The sequence below is a fragment of the Drosophila takahashii genome, chromosome 2L (genome assembly GCF_030179915.1).
Source record: "Drosophila takahashii strain IR98-3 E-12201 chromosome 2L, DtakHiC1v2, whole genome shotgun sequence".
Taxonomy (NCBI): domain Eukaryota; kingdom Metazoa; phylum Arthropoda; class Insecta; order Diptera; family Drosophilidae; genus Drosophila; species Drosophila takahashii.
In genome coordinates, this window is record NC_091678.1 from 39,385,639 (window position 1) to 39,401,990 (window position 16,352).

At 39.1% G+C, this 16,352-nt stretch overlaps 1 protein-coding gene across 1 annotated transcript; it reads right to left on the reverse strand.

Moving 5' to 3' along the window:
• Nucleotides 1-1,367: 1,367 nt before the first annotated feature.
• Nucleotides 1,368-3,374, reverse strand: LOC123002912 (uncharacterized). Its single transcript, XM_070219656.1, has 3 exons — nucleotides 3,344-3,374; nucleotides 2,960-3,253; nucleotides 1,368-2,470 (listed from the first exon to the last, which is right to left on the reverse strand). The coding sequence occupies exons 1-3, from the start codon at nucleotides 3,372-3,374 to the stop codon at nucleotides 1,368-1,370; spliced, it is 1,428 nt and encodes a 475-aa protein (XP_070075757.1).
• Nucleotides 3,375-16,352: the final 12,978 nt, after the last annotated feature.

Here is a 16,352-nt window from a genome sequence, read left to right on the forward strand (position 1 = left end):
TTTATAATAAAAATTGAAAATAAAGATTGAATTGAAATAACTCTTGAACTAAAATTTATATGTATAAAATCTACGCTTGAATACCTTTCTGTTGATATGCCATATGTCCCCAGAATATTTTTAATAATGTAGGGGAGTGTAGGGTAATTTGACGAGTAGGGTAATGTGACGAACTCGTCGAATCTCATATATGACGTCACGACAAAAATTTCAAATAAATGTAGTCGTCTCCCCTTATCGTGTCGACAATGTATTTACAGTAATATTAATAAGAAGTCCCGTAATTTGTTCGTGAGGTAATTTTCGCTAAAAATGTGGTGCGCAAACTAGCAAACCTATTCAATTTACTTGTGTTTCATCAGTGCCAGAGCAAAGATGAGTGGAAAATAAAATCAGGCAAATATATCCACGTTTACATGAGATCTTTATGAACAGTTTTTGGTACCTCGCGTTTTTTTCTTTTGCGCCGTTTGAGAGTGACACCGTTTTTGCTCCTAGTCTACCTTGTAGGGTATCGTGACGAAATTTTTGTAGGGTATTGTGACGAACTTTTTTGATTCAAGAATTTTAATTGTTATCGTTGATTACTTGTAAAAAAATATAATAATACCAGATAACATTTACTGCTGCAGTTTTATTGTTGTTTTTAATAGTAAGGTCAGTTTAATTTAATTAAACAAAAAAAAAATTTTTAATTTAAAAAATTGCACTTTGATTATTTTTTTTTTTAAGTTTCGGATTCGAATCATCCTTTTATTTCAGTTTTGTACACTCCTGTTCAATGAACAACATTAGTTTTATAAAATTATAAAAAATATTCTAGGGACAGATGGCATATCAACAGAAAGGTATTCAAGCTTAGATTACTTACATATAAATTTTAAACCGATGCACCCCTCAGTTCAAGAGTTATTTCAATTTAATCTTTACTTTCAATTTTTATTATAAAGGTTGACAAATAACTCTTATTTGTTGATTTTTAGAATAAAAATTGAAGTGTAAGAGTTATTTGCAGGGACCGTAACAGTTATAAGTTTTACTTTAAAAGTCATCGATTAATCGTTATTCAGCACCTTTTATTTATAAGTCATGACGTAACTGTTATTTCAGACTTTTAAAATAAAAGTCAGAAAATAACAGTTATTTTTTGACCGAAAAAATAAAAGTCCGTAACTTCTATTCATGAATTTTAAAATAAAAGTCTAAAAATAACTGTTAGGTTAGGTTAGGTTAGAAACGGCTGCCAGACTAACGTCTGACACACTTAGACCTCTGTGGGTCCATTGTGGTACCGTGTGATCTCTTTCCCTTATTTGGGGTCCCCTGTCTATTTTTATTTTTCCTCTCGTCCTAGAAAATTTGGATACTTAGCATGTCTTCCACCCGGAAGATTTAACGAAAGAGTTTATACTTTTAAGGTTGATCTCCGATATTTCGGTTAGATCGCTAATGAAGGGTTTTCCTAAGTGTTTCAGCCTTAGTCTGCATAGGGCTGGGCAGAAACATAGGAGATGCTCCACCGTTTCTTCCTCTTCCTCGTCTCTGCAGCTTCTGCAGAAATCATTGTACGGGGCTTTTAGCCTGCCGGCGTGTGTGCCGACTAGCCAGTGGCCTGTAAGGACTCGAACTAGCATACCGCACTCTGTGCGACTAAATTTGAGTAGTTCCGATGTTTTTTTACTGTTTATCCCAGGCCAGGTCTGGTGGGTGATACGACACTGCGGTGCATTTTGCCACCTAGTGTTGGCTAGTTTGATGAAGTAGTTTTTGATATTTAGCTTGCAAGTTGCCATGGGCATACCGACACTCTCCTTTTCTGGAAGGAGAGGCATGATGGTGCCTTGCCTGGCTAACTCGTCCGCTATGCAGTTGCCTACGATGTCCCGGTGACCCGGGACCCATATTAGGCTTATAGTAGACTGACTAGCTATCTCGTGGAGAGATATGCGACAGTCTGCTATTGTTCGGGAGTTGGTGCTTGTCGAATAGATTGATTTAATAGCCGCCTGACTATCACTATATATGTTTATGTGTCTGTCTTGGGTGTTTGTGTCCCTTATACAGACGAGTGCTTCTTTTATGGCATGCACTTCCGCTTGGAAGACGCTGCAGTGGTCAGGGAGTCTGAAAGACTGCCTGATCTCTAGTTCTTCGGAGTATATGCCTCCGCCGACGTGTCCGTCTAGTTTGGAGCCGTCTGTATATAAGCAGATAGCGTCTATTGTGCCCGGTCGGCCCCGATCCCATTCTTCCCCACCTGGGATCAGAGCCTCGAAGGGTGTGTGACTATATTCACGGGTTTTACATAGATCCGTTCTTGACGGTATCGATTTGTCATGCTGGAGAATTTTAGCGTGACCGTAGAGCTGGGCTTTCCATTGCCCTGTATCCCTCAGTCGAATAGCTGCCGATTTGGCCCTTTCCATGCCTGCTAAGTCCAGGCTCTGGAGGTTCAAGATCGCATTCAGCGCTTCGTTTGGGGTAGTTCGAAGGGCTCCACTGATACACAAAGCCGCCATTCGCTGTACTTTGTTTAGGGGAGTTAAGATGCATTGTTTTTGTAGAGCGGTCCACCATAGAGCCACCCCGTATAGAAGGATTGGCTTTACCACCGCTGAGTAGATCCAGTTTACAATTTTAGGGGACATGCCCCACCTTAGCCCAATTGCCTTTTTACAGGAGTAAAGTGCAATGGTTGCTTTTTTGATTCTCTCTTGGTTGTTTAGGCCCCAATTGAGCCGCTTTTCTAATACCAACCCCAGGTATCTTGCGTGTTCGCTAAAAGAGAGATTGCAGTTGTTTAGTATGGGTGGGTTGAGTGGAGGGATCTTGTACTTATTCGTAAATAGGACAAGTTCCGTTTTTGAGGGATTTACCCCGAGTCCGTTTTTTATCGTCCAGTCTGATAATATTTTTAGCTTTGCGGTCATGAGATCGCAGAGTGTTTGTGGATACTTACCATTAAAGATGATAGCGACATCATCCGCGTATGCTACCACTTTGCAGCCCCCTCCTTCTAGAATTCGCAGTAGTTTATTTACTGCGATATTCCACAGGAGGGGCGATAGTACACCTCCTTGCGGGGTGCCTCTGTTCACTAGTCTAGTCTGGGTTGAGGTCCCTAGAGCGGCCGTAACCATTCTGCTTATCAGCAGTTTATGGATCAGCCTCACCAGTTGGGCCTCCACCCCTAGTTCTGTGAGGGAGTCTGTTATTGCTGAGGGAAGTACGTTGTTGAAAGCTCCCTCTATATCTAGGAAGGCGATCAGTGTGTATTCCTTATTATTGAGTGATTTCTCAATGCTGCTTACCACGACGTGTAACGCCGATTCGGTTGACTTACCTTTGGTGTAGGCATGTTGCGCCTCTGACATTTGTGTCGGGTCGATGGTGGCTCTCAAGTGTAGGCTAATCAGTCTTTCAAAACTCTTTAACAGGAATGATGTCAGGCTTATTGGCCTGAAATCTTTTGCTGTGGTGTGGGTGGCTTTCCCTGCCTTGGGAATGAAGACCACTTTCGTTTCTCGCCATGCTGTTGGTAGTTCTCCTACTGCCAGAATGGTGTGGAAGATTTTACTAAGCCAATTTATAGCTAGCTGGCCAGCTTGTTGGATATGTGCCGGTGTTATTCCGTCTGGTCCCGGTGATTTGTATGGTTTGAAGCTCTGAATGGCCCATTTAATGTTGCGGTCTGATATGAGGAGATCTAGATTGATCTCTTCCCCGCCAATTCTTTCTGGGGGTTGGCCTATATTTTGGCTACCTGGGAAGTGAGCATCTAGAAGTAGGTCTAAGGACTCGTCGCTTGAGTCTGACCAGGATCCATCTGCTTTCTGGAGATAGCCTAAGGGCGCGGCTGTCTTGGAGAGTATTTTCCTGAGCCTTGCAGCATCAGTCGTTTTCTCTATGTCAGAGCAGAACGTTTGCCATGCAGTACGTTTTTCTCTTCTAATGGCCTTTTTGTACAAGGCTAGTTCTAGCTTGTAATGCTGCCAGTTTGCGTCCTCATTTCCTGCCTTTGCTCTGTTAAACAGGCATCTGCAGTTTGATCTGAGGATTGATAGTTGTTGGGTCCACCAGGTGGGTTTTTTCTTCCCTCTTGGTTTCCCTATGGGGCATGCGACTTTGAAGGCCGAGTTGCATGCTTCTGTGAAAGTTTCTACTGTTGTACCTAGCCCTTGTGGGCTTATAGTGTTTTCTGGCGGTATCATGGGTAGGATATTCGTCAGAACTTCTTTGTACATGTGCCAGTCGGCCCGTCTAGGATTTGCGAAACCGACCGGCATGGGTGAATCAAGGGACAATATTATTTCTATGTATCTATGGTCAGAGAAGGAGTGTTCGTCTGAGACGAACCAGTTTGTGACTGCACTTACCAGTAAATCTGATACCAACGTTAGATCTATGATCGTTTGGCATGCCTTGGTTATGAAGGTGGGGACATTTCCCCTATTACATAAGAATAAGTTCGAGTTAAGAATAAAGTCAAAGAGAGACTCACCTCTGTCGTTGTTGTTTGGGCAACCCCACTGGGTGTGATGGGCGTTGGCGTCGCAGCCTATTACCAAACCTGTCTTGAGCTCTTCGCATTCCTTTGCCAGTCCTCTGACTAGCGCGTCTGGGGGGTCTTCCTTTTCGAAGGCCATATAGGCCGATAGCAGCCTAACGGAGCCGTGCTGCAGCTCCAGGCTTACTGAGGTGTTATCTCCGTTGCTGTAATTGCGAAGCAGAAATATATTTAGGTGCCTTTTGGCCAAAATGCAGGTTCGAATTTTACCTTCTTTGGGGTCAAGCATTAGCTTATACTCTCTCGTTCCTAGTCCAGCAACCTTGCCTCCTACCACCCAAGGTTCCTGTACTAGGACCACGTCGGCTTCGCCCTTGGCCAGGCGAAGCGATAGGGCAGCGGACGCTGCTTTACTGTGATGAAGGTTTATCTGTAGGAGTCTTAGCGACATCCCCAGTTTTGACCTCCACCACCGTAACGTCGGCCTCCGAGTCGCTCAGGTCCACCTCGTCGATTGCCGGTCCCAACGCTCGCATTTCCCTGCTAAGCGAGGAATCGGTGGAATAGCCGTCCTCCGGCCCTCCAGGTGCTTCTACTTCCTCGGCAAGCACCTGTTCGGCAAGATTGCCCGCGGAGCTTCCGGCAGCGTTTGAGTCGCCCTTGTAGATTTTCATCTGCACTGCGCTAAAACCGAAGTTCAGCTTGCCCCGAGCCGCTTCTATTGGGGCAACTGACTCCTTGTTCAGGACCATAACCGCCTGGTTAACGTCTCCTTCGTGCTCCTCCACCTTGACGACTCTCCAGTCCTTCGTAGGGAGGTGCGGATTGCAGACTTGCAGCATGTAGAGGATGTCCTCCGGGGCCTTCATAGCTGCTGGAAGCCAGATCCGGGCTCGGGGCCTACTAGGGACGTCGCACCAGTCAAGTGCGACAATATTCGCCCCCTCGTAGACCGCACCGAGCTTACTTGCCGCCTGTTTGTATAGATCAGCCGACCGCTTACTATCGCAGGCTACCACTTTGACGCTGCCTTGGTACCATCCCGCGTCCATGCAGCAGGGCGGAGAGCATGGGTTTTCGCGGACCATGCGCAGGCATATTATGGACAGGTGGGACTCCACTGCTTTCCACTTGTTTCTGGGGATCCGTCCTTCTGCGTTTCCCTTATCGATAAGACCGAGTAGGACTCGATCCTTGGTGATCTCCGCGAAGGAGACAGATGGCTGGACCTTTGATCTCTTCGCCGCAGGTCCGGGTAGCTCGAGGGATCGTTGCCGCTTCGTCTGAGCACCTTCTTGTGTGGGCTTATCCTGCCCATAGTTGGGAAGCACCGATTTTGCCCACTCTACCTTCTTCAGCCATTCTGGCGAAGGTGTGGCAATGTTGCTTCTCGCATGTGAGCGCAGAGTCTGAGCGGCAGTCCTCCTTTCTGCGTAAGTGTACTTAATTGCACCAGTGGTTGGCCCGATCGCCTTGGCAGTGCCTACCGTTGCCGTTGGTGCTATCGCATCTGTGGCGGACGTATCGGCAGCCGGCTTTCTGCCACCCGTCATCCCCAATTTGGGATGCGGCCCTTTCTGGACCGTGCTGGTGTGAGTGTTGGAGCCAGTGCTCGGCGTTTCTGTGGGTTTTTTGAGAGTTCCCGTCTCTTGTTTTTCTTTGTTATTTGTTGATTTGTCCATAATAAATCCCACGAGTTGCGGAGAAGGGGAAAGGTCCACCCGGGCAGAGATCCGCGATGCCCGGGTAAGGCGATAGTTAGAACAGGGGGTCGCCATATCCCTGAGCTCACCGTTCAAGACTGGGCTAGTTTTGATCCGGGCCCCCAGCCAGGTTGACTCTTGGCACGGTCCGAATTACACCGTAGTCCGGCCCGGAGTGAGATGTTGTTTGGGAGAGGGAGGGGGTAGGTAGTGTGTAGGGTATAGGGTTTGTGTAGAGCAATTATTTAGATGTGGCTGAACAAATCGCATCGTCGGTACTGCTCCGATGCAGAATACCCGCTGGTTGTCCGGGACTGATTATTTGCTGGGGCTTCCGTCCACGATTCCATGGTTTTACTTCCACCACCAGCTTATTCACAGTTAACCTCCAGAAACTAGAGGTCGTTCGCTATCCGCAACCTGCGACCCGCTCGGTGGCCCCAGCTAGGCGGCTTCAGAACCATCTCACCAGTTCTTCAGGCCGAGAAAAAAAATTATTTTATTTTAAAATTAAATTTAAAATATTTTAAAATAACTGTTATTTTTAGACTTTTTAGACTGAAAAAAAAAAGTCAAGATAACTCTAATGAAAAGACTTATAGTAAAAAAATCATTAAATAACTTTTATTTGGTGATCGAAAATATATAAGTCTTAAATATCTGTTAATCAATTGGAATTGGAATTTTAAAGGTTGCAATTTGTACTTATACACATAAATTCTTCAACATAATAAGACCGCGAATTCTTCAGACCTAGAGGAACCATTAATGACCATGGTAACAATTTTTAAAGTTCTAACCAATACAGCCATTCATGAATTCTTCAACATAATGAGACCGCGAATTCTTCTAAATTCTAAACACTTACCAAACGTGTATAAATTTATTTACATTTTCACATTATATTGACTGAGTAAAACACATGCACACAATAAAAATACTGCACTGGTATATGTTGTCACTCGGCACCTTTCATTCACCGACTAATCCCGGGATTAGGCATACGAGTTAATATATGGGACGTTCCATATCAACCCGGTCACCTCCTTTTTTTTTTTTGTATGTGGACAGTACCACATTGATGGCAAAGCCCCTTGTTTCCAATATTTTACCTTATACCCATTCTGTCAATGTTACCACTCTTTCGCCGTAATACACAAAATCATTTTTAACCTGCGAACAAAAGACAAAATCGGCACAAGAAAAATCTGTCTTTCCATGGCCGATTACGAGAAAAATAATGGATTTTATTAGACCGTAGATGACCAAGCGATAGCGTTTTTAAAGTCTAAAAGTAGGATTTCGTCTAAAGGGCCAGTCTGCAAAAATACCATTAAATGATTCTCAAAAAGGATTTAACGGATTTCATGCCGCTGGTTTCAAAGTGGGGTCTATCTTGTGGACGGACATGGCTAGATCGACTCCTCTAGTGACGCTGATCAAGAATATATATACTTTAACAGAAGTCATTATTGACTTCCGCTCCTGTTTTGAGAAACCCTGATTTTTCAAAAAAATTCTATTTACATTGTGATGCTATCGATTATGGAGTTGGGGCAGTATTAGTTCAATTGTCAAAAGATGGCTCGGAGCAGCCGATGGCATTCATGTCTCGAAAATTAAATTCGGCGCAACGAAATTATAGTGTCACTGAACGTGAATGTTTAGCAGTAGTGCTGGGGATTGAAAAATTTCGTTGTTAGTTAGAAATTCAGGAGTTTGATGTTATAACGGATCACTCCAGTTTGTCTTGGTTGATGAGGCAAGCAGATCTAAAGGGGCAATTGGCGCGATGGGTAATGCAGCTACAAAGCTATAAATTCGGAGTTAGTCATCGAAAAGGTCGCGACCACATAGTCCCTGATGCTTTATCACGTATGTATTCATATGAAATGGCTGTAATCGAAAGCTATGGCCCAGAAATTGATTTAAGGTCAGATTGTTTTAACGATCCAGATTATCGGGAATTAATTGGAAACGTTAGCAATTCTTCAAGTCAATATCCCGATGTCAAAGGGGTGAATGGATTTGTTTATAAAAGAACACAGCATGACGATAAGACTTTGGCTTTCAAATGTAATCACTGGAAACTTTGGGTACCTCCAAGATTACACAGGTCGACAAAATCAAGACTTTTTCTTGGCCCAAGAATAAACGCTACAAAACCTGAAAGAATGTTAGCTGTAGATTACTACCTCATTCTTGGAAACTTTCCAACACGTCCAAGTTTTTAGAAATCCGTGGTCAAAGTTCCAAATTTTCGATTTTTAGGCACTTTTTGTAAAATAGTTAATAGTAAAAAAACCTTTCGTAGCCCAGAGCCACAATTTAGAGGAACTGGTACCTTGAACCTTTAACTTCAAGAGTGTCCAATCACAAAGCTGGGCGACCTCTATTTCTTTAGCTACAATCGATTTTACAGAAGTACTTTTTGTCACTTTTTTTCATCTATAGTAGCCTGATATTTTCCTTGTTGAACTGAGACCCGTACACATACAATCAAATAAAAACACCTCTTAACAAGGTAAAAAACTAGTGACGACCGCACCTTCAACATACAAAAGTTCTGATATCAATATTTGTGACGAAAAATTATTACACTCGTCATTAAATAGACTTTCTAATATTTTCTCATTCGGCCCGCCCTAGCAAACTATTCCAGCCTTTTTTCCTTTACAGGCATTTTCTATTGCAGCGTGACGAATGAGAAAAGATTAGAAAGTCTATTTAATGACGAGTGTAATAATTTTTCGTCACAAATGTTGACTAGTTTTTTACCTCGTTAAGAGGTGTTTTTATTTGATATCAGAAGTTTTTGTTTGTTTACATTTGCTCTCATAGGAGCTAATATATACATTTAAATTTAAATTGGTCAATCATAATTTTTAAACTATTGTATTTTAACAAATTAAGTTAAAAAGGCGTTGAAGTATTTCAAAATACCTTTTAAACGAGGTATAGCACATGTCTGTACCTTTAGTAGTGTAGAACTTACAAACTAACGAAATTTAGCTATTTTTAGCTTTTTCCCGCTAAAGTAGCGGCTTTTTCCAAAAGTCGTAGAACAAAAGATTCCTATATGGAACTCTTAAGTGCAAATTTACTGATTCCATGACCCTAAAATACAGTTCGGATACCCTCCCACAAAATTCAATACTCAGGGAGCGTTAATTGTTCGAGCTGGCAAAAGTGGCTATTTTCGTATAAAAATAACTTTTAAACGTGACTTTTTACAGTAATGTGTTATATACCAAAATTTAAGGAATCTCAAGGGCTATACAGTTTAAGGTTTTAAAGAAAATCGTTAGAGCCGTTTTTGAGAAAAATAAAAAAAAGCTAAAAAAAAAGTTTTAAAAAATTGTCTTTTGTTCATATTTTTTTAAATAATACATTTACACAAATTGCATATAGAAGGCGTTTATAGCATTTAAAAATACCTTTCAAACGAGATGCAGCACAAGTCTGTAGCTTTAGTAGTATATAAGTTACGGATTTCCGAATTTTAGCTATTTATAGCTGTTTTCCCGCTAAACTAGCGAGTTTTTCCAAAAGTGGTAGAACAAAAGTTTTTCATATCGATGTGATGAACGTCATATCAAATTTTCAAAACTTAAAAAACATGTTTTGGACAAACTGACAAACTGACAAACAGAATTAAATTTTCATTTTGGGAAGACGAAGGAAATCTTATTTTGGCTATAACTTGAACGGAGCGTCGGATTTTGACAAATGACCCCTCATTCGACGGGTATTTTCAAAAGGAATACAAGTAAAATATTGCGAGGGGGCAATTATCCCCACCGGCCCCAACAGCTCCAAATTTCAAAATGTTCACTTTTTCACTTTCACCGCTCTCTCTCCCAAGCCAATTGATTTTCTTAGAGTCTTGGTATGCAATCCTGTTAGTTTTCGCAACACCTTTCGATAGGTGTATCATTCATTATGATCGGACCATCACAGTAGATTTTCATTTCTTCGTGTATATATAGTAGTCGCCTTCGCACACTCTCCTGGTGCGCTTCGTCACTACATGGACTGCCGTCCATAGTGATACATTAAAAATATCAGGCTACTATAGATGAAAAAAAGTGACAAGAAGTACTTCAGTAAAATCCATTGTAGCTAAAGAAGTAGAGGTCGCCCAACTTTGTGATTGGACAATCTTGAAGTTAAAGGTTCAAAGTACCTTTTCCGCTAAATTGTGGCTCTGGGCTGCGAAGGGTTTTCTTACTATTAAGTCGCAAAAAGTGCCTAAAAATCGAAAATTTGGAACTTTGACCACGGATTTCTAAAAACTTCGACGTGATAGAAAGTTTCCAAGTATGAGGTAGTAATCTACAGCTAAAATCCTTTCAGGTTTGGTAGCTTTTATTCTTGGGCTTTTTTTTTGTCGACCAGTGTTATCAACAGAGATAACTGGAACTATTTAACTCGAACATTGACTTCTTAGATAATACCCATGTACCTGTTAAAGTAAAAACTGTGAGGAATTCCTTACAATCATGGTTCAATAATAATATTAAAAAAGCTATTTTAAAGAGAGATAAGGCTTACTACAAATGGAAACGATATAAGACTGAACATTTCTACACACAATTTAAAAGCGAAAGGACTACAGTGAACAGACTTAATAAGTCTAAACGGGAATACCTAAGCATGAAGCTTACTGGTGCCATAGAAAACGGAAAAGTCTGGAAAGAACTACAAAACCTGGGAATTGGCAATATTAAAAATGTGATAAAGGAAGATGTAAATGTGGACGACCTTAACAGAAAATTCTTAAACATAAATGTACCTGATCCTGACGATAGCACGTATGTGACAACAGAGACTTTAGATAGTATGTTTGATTGTTTCAGTTTTGTTTGTGTGAATCAATGTGATGTCCTAGAAGCTATACTACAAATTAAATCAAAAGCTACAGGACTTGATGAGGTAAACCCGAACTTTGTAAAAATATTACTTCCAAAAATTATTAGCCACTTGACACATTTTTTCAATACGGCGATAACAACATCAACCTTTCCAGAGACTTGGAAATTAGCAAAAATTATGCCTATACCCAAGGGCAATAATGAATATAGGCCTATCTCAATTTTGTCATATTGTTCAAAGATATTCGAAAAATTAATTGCCGGACAAATAAATCGATTCCTCACTTCAAATAATTTCTTAAATAATAACACAGGCCGACAAAATGTGACATGGGTCGGTGTCCAGGCCTGCCACCATTTTATTTCGATAAATGAGGCTTTTCTAAGCATAAGTTGCCACTACGCCTATAGTCCATCAGCTCTGGTATTTGCGGTATCTTTAATTTAAGAAAATCACAAATTTTCTTCGTCTTTTGGGATATATCTTCAAGAGTGGTCAACCAATTTTGGTAATCTTTTCGGAATTAAATAGTTGCATGTCTCTTTTATACGGTCGTTTTGGAAAATTCAATCTAACTCAACCACAAGAGGAGGTGGGCGCATTCAAAATTTTAAAGTCACAGCAAAGTTTAAAAATCTTCATTTGTGAACAGCGTTTAAAAATTAAATAAAAATATTTTTTTCTACAATGCATTTTTGATCCAAAGACACCTTATGTCCTTAATTTTTAGGACACTCATCATGTTTTTGTGAATTGTTTTGGAATTTTTGAAATTGTTTTTCTTACTTTCTTCACAGTGACGATTCACAAACAGTGCCCAAACCTGTCACAATTTTAAATAACATATTTCTAAACGATCTAAGTAGTTTTGCTTTGAATATAAGCACATGAGCGTAGCCTACTAATCTTTGGGGGCTGAAACGCCTGAAGTGTAAACACCCTCCAGCTTTTAGCTTACGCCCATGTACAAATATTTTTAAAGCAAGGGTCACTTGTGCTCAAAAATAGTTATGAGTTACGTAAAATAGTGACAGGTTTGGGCACTGTTTGTGAATCGTCACTGTGAAGGAAGTAAGAAAAACAATTTTAAAAATTCCAAAACCATACACAAAAACCTGATGAGTGTCCTAAAAATTAGGGACATTAGGTGTCTTTGGATCAAAAATGCATTGTAGAAGAAAATATTTTTATTTAATTTTTAAACGTTGTTCACAAATGAAGATTTTTAAACTTTGCTGTGACTTTAAAATTTTAAATGCGCCCACCTTCTCTTGTGGTTCAGTTAGATTGAATTTTCCAAAACGACCATATAAAAGAGACATGCAACTATTTAATTCCGAAAAGATTACCAAAATTGGTTGACCACTCTTGAAGATATATCCCAAAAGACGATGAAAATTTGTGATTTTCTTAAATTAAAGATACCGCAAATACCAGAGCTGATGGACTACAGGCGTAGTGGCAACTTATGCTTAGAAAAGCCTCATTTATCGAAATAAAATGGTGGCAGGCCTGGACACCGACCCATGTCACATTTTGTCGGCCTGTGTAATCAGTCAGGTTTTCGAAAACAGAGAAGCTGCACGACGGCTATTATCAAGATTGTTGAGGAAAGACGAAGGGAAACTGATGAAAGCAAAATAACTTTTTTAACATTGCTGGACTTTAGTAAGGCATTTGATACAGTGAACCACAAAATATTAATACTAAAGCTGAAGAAAATTTTTAAATTTTCTGACACATCAGTAAAACTAATGTCATCCTATATCACAAATAGAAAGCAAGCTGTTGTTATAAAAGGAAATACATCAAATTTTGAAACATCCTATCGTGGTGTTCCTCAGGGATCGGTATTCAATGTATATTAATGATCTATCTAATGAATTGTCTATGTGTAACGTACATATGTATGCGGATGATGTTCAATTATATGTTAGTCGACCGTTGAGCTTAGTTAATGAATGTATCAATTTTTCTAATATTTGTTTGTTTAACGTTGATAACTGGGCTACAAAGAATGGCTTGAGCTTAAATCCTAAGAAATCAAAGTGCTTGGTCATCTACAAGAAAAATATAAACACAAATGATTTCAAAAGCTTAGAATAGGAGATGTAGAATTGGACTTTGTTGAGCAAATATCCTGGGCATATTGTTCAACAAAACCCTGTCATGGAATGATCATGTCAGAGCAGCCACAGGAAAAACATATGGATTGTTGCGACTATTACATGCGACACAAACTTTTTTGCCTACTTCTATCCGGTTATTACTCGCTAAAACTTTAGTTATACCGACTCTTTTCTATGGAGTTCAAGTTTTTGGTACCTGTTATGTAGCAAGTCGACATAAAATAAAAGTGACATTTAATAATATAACCAGATACATATATCAATTGGGTAGGAATGACCATGCTACTGAAAGTGCAAAAAAATCTTCGACTTGAATATTGACAGCTGGATTGACCTAAAAATATTAGTTCTTCTTCATAAAATTATTAATTCTAGGTAACCTGATTACTTGTATGACATGATTCGATTTACGTCCTCACAAAGAACGAACAATATAATAAGCATTAGAACCAGGGCTGTGAACCCATATTATTTTTGCATGGGTTCGGTTCGGGGTTCATACCTAATCGATAGATAATGTTCCGGTTTGCGAACCGGTTCAATGATGAGCCGGAGCAGGGTTCATGTTCGAACCAGGGTTCAAAAATTTTTTTTAATGTAATAATAAAGTCAACATTTATTTCCATGTATTTTCATTGAAATATGTACCATAACATTAAGACTTATAAGTAAAGTTACTAGATTTATGATTTATAAAGTGTTTACCAGTTAAGGCAAAGAGTATACTCTTTGCTTTAATCATGTAATTTTAATGTGGGCATACTGCGAAAAGTTTTGGAAGATGATAGTTATATATTATTAGATTGTTTGAGTTAGATGCAGTCATTGCATAGCCAAAAAAATTTGCGCATTTTTATTTCCCTTAGAGTCAAAATCTGCCAAGTGGGCCACCCCTGTTCCGAAGGTCCGATTTTCATCGAACTTTTTTACTTTTCCGGTTCACAACGAAAATATAAGAACTTCATTTGAACGGTTTTGCGAAATTTTGAGTTTTACCGGAGATATAGGGGTCAAAACATGGCATTTTTGACACTTTTTCGAAAAAGTTGCACTCAGTCATTAATTCATAACTTCGGAACGGTATGAGATATCTTTATGATGTTTTCACTAATCGCTCAAGAATTATTATGGCTTTCCATAAAAAAATGTAAAAAAAAATTAAATTTTTTTTTTCTTAAAAATAAATCAACATTTTTTTTTAGTTTTTATTTTTTTCAGTGTTCTTCACCAGCTATAGAGTTTAAAACCATTTGAAAATGAAGTTTGATTCATTACGAAAAAGATCAAAAAAAAAAAAAGAGGGGCCCGGACAAAGGTTTTTCGCAATATCGATTTGAAGAAGGGCGCACAGCGGATTCCCATACAAAAACGGCTTGCTCGTGAAAATTGGCTGGTCAACACATGCCGTTGCGCGCGTAGCGTCAGCCGACTGCAGCTGTCAATGACGCACTTTTTGTCGTTTTGTATGGGAATCCGCTGTGCGCCCTTCTTCAAATCGATATTGCGAAAAACCTTTGTCCGGGCCCCTCTTTTTTTTTTTTTGATCTTTTTGGTAATGATTCAAACTTCTTTTTAAAATGGTTTTAAAATATATAGCTTGTGAAGAACACTGAAAAAAATAAAAACTAAAAAAAAAATGTTGCTTTATTTTTAAGAAAAAAAAAATTTAATTTTTTTTTACATTTTTTTATGGAAAGCCATAATAATTCTTGAGCGATTAGTGAAAACATCATAAAGATATCTCATACCGTTCCGAAGTTATGAATTAATGACTGAGTGCAACTTTTTCGAAAAAGTGTCAAAAATGCCATGTTTTGACCCCTATATCTCCGGTAAAACTCAAAATTTCGCAAAACCGTTCAAATGAAGTTCTTATATTTTCGTTGTGAACCGGAAAAGTAAAAAAGTTCGATGAAAATCGGACCTTCGGAACAGGGGTGGCCCACTTGGCAGATTTTGACTCCTTAGTAAATAAACTCTATTTTAATATGATCAGAAACCCCCCACACTGTTGAATAAAAAACACGAACACACAAAATAAGTTTTTCGTGAACCGAACCGAATATCAAAAAAAAAGTTCCGGTTCGGTTCCGGTTCAATTATAAAAAAATTCGGGGCTCCGGTTCGGTTCGTTTTCTAAAAAAAGTGAACCACTCCGGTTCGGAGTGGTTCAGCTCCGGAGTGGTTCACAGCCCTGATTAGAACAAAACTTGCAAGCTCGGAGAAACAATTTCTTGTATATGCCATACAAATTTGGAACTCTTTGCCTCATTCCTTAAAAACCATTACTGGCACATTATAATTTAGTGTTAAACTTAAACAACACTTTAACACACTCACAAAAAACAAAAGTAGTAAAATAAAAAAAAAATATAATAGTAAAAGGCATAATAAAATAATAATATAATAACTTGTAACTTTATTTGTTATAGATTTTGTTTAATGTAATTAATTTAAGATTTTATGTTCATAGTGACTAGTGCAGTAAAAATAAGTTTCACGCTTGTTGTGCTAGGATATTAAAACAATAAAATTAATTAATTAAAATTAATTAAACGAGCCCATGACTATGTTGTAGCGTCACATGGAGGGATGGGGAAAACTTTAGATTTGATTGGAAGGAATTTGTTTTGGCCTGGAATGGTTTCGCAAGTACGTGAGTATATTTGAAATTGCGCTACTTATAAAGACGCCAAAGCACCAAACTAAGTAGTTAAACCGCACATGGGAGAGCAAGCTCAGTCTCAACGGCAATTTCAGCGTCCTTACATAGACATTTTGGGTCCTTATCTCCGTAGCAAGCAGGGCTTTTAATAAAAGCAGGGCTTTTAATAGTGCTCGACTATCTTAGCAAGTTTCATAGGTTGCACCCTCTGAAGAAATTAACTAGTAAAATCATTGAAGAGTAATTACAAAATCACATTTTTCATGTTTATGGAGTTCCGAAAGGTATTAATTAGTGATAACGGTTCTCAGTTCAAGGCCAATGATTTGAATGCATTTTTAACTGAAGCATGTACACATAAAAAAAAATTGATATGAAATGGCACTCAAGTTAACATTATTTCATATCAAATTTGGGCCGATATTAATTAATGCAACATTGATATTTCGAACATATCAAGTTGATATTTTTGG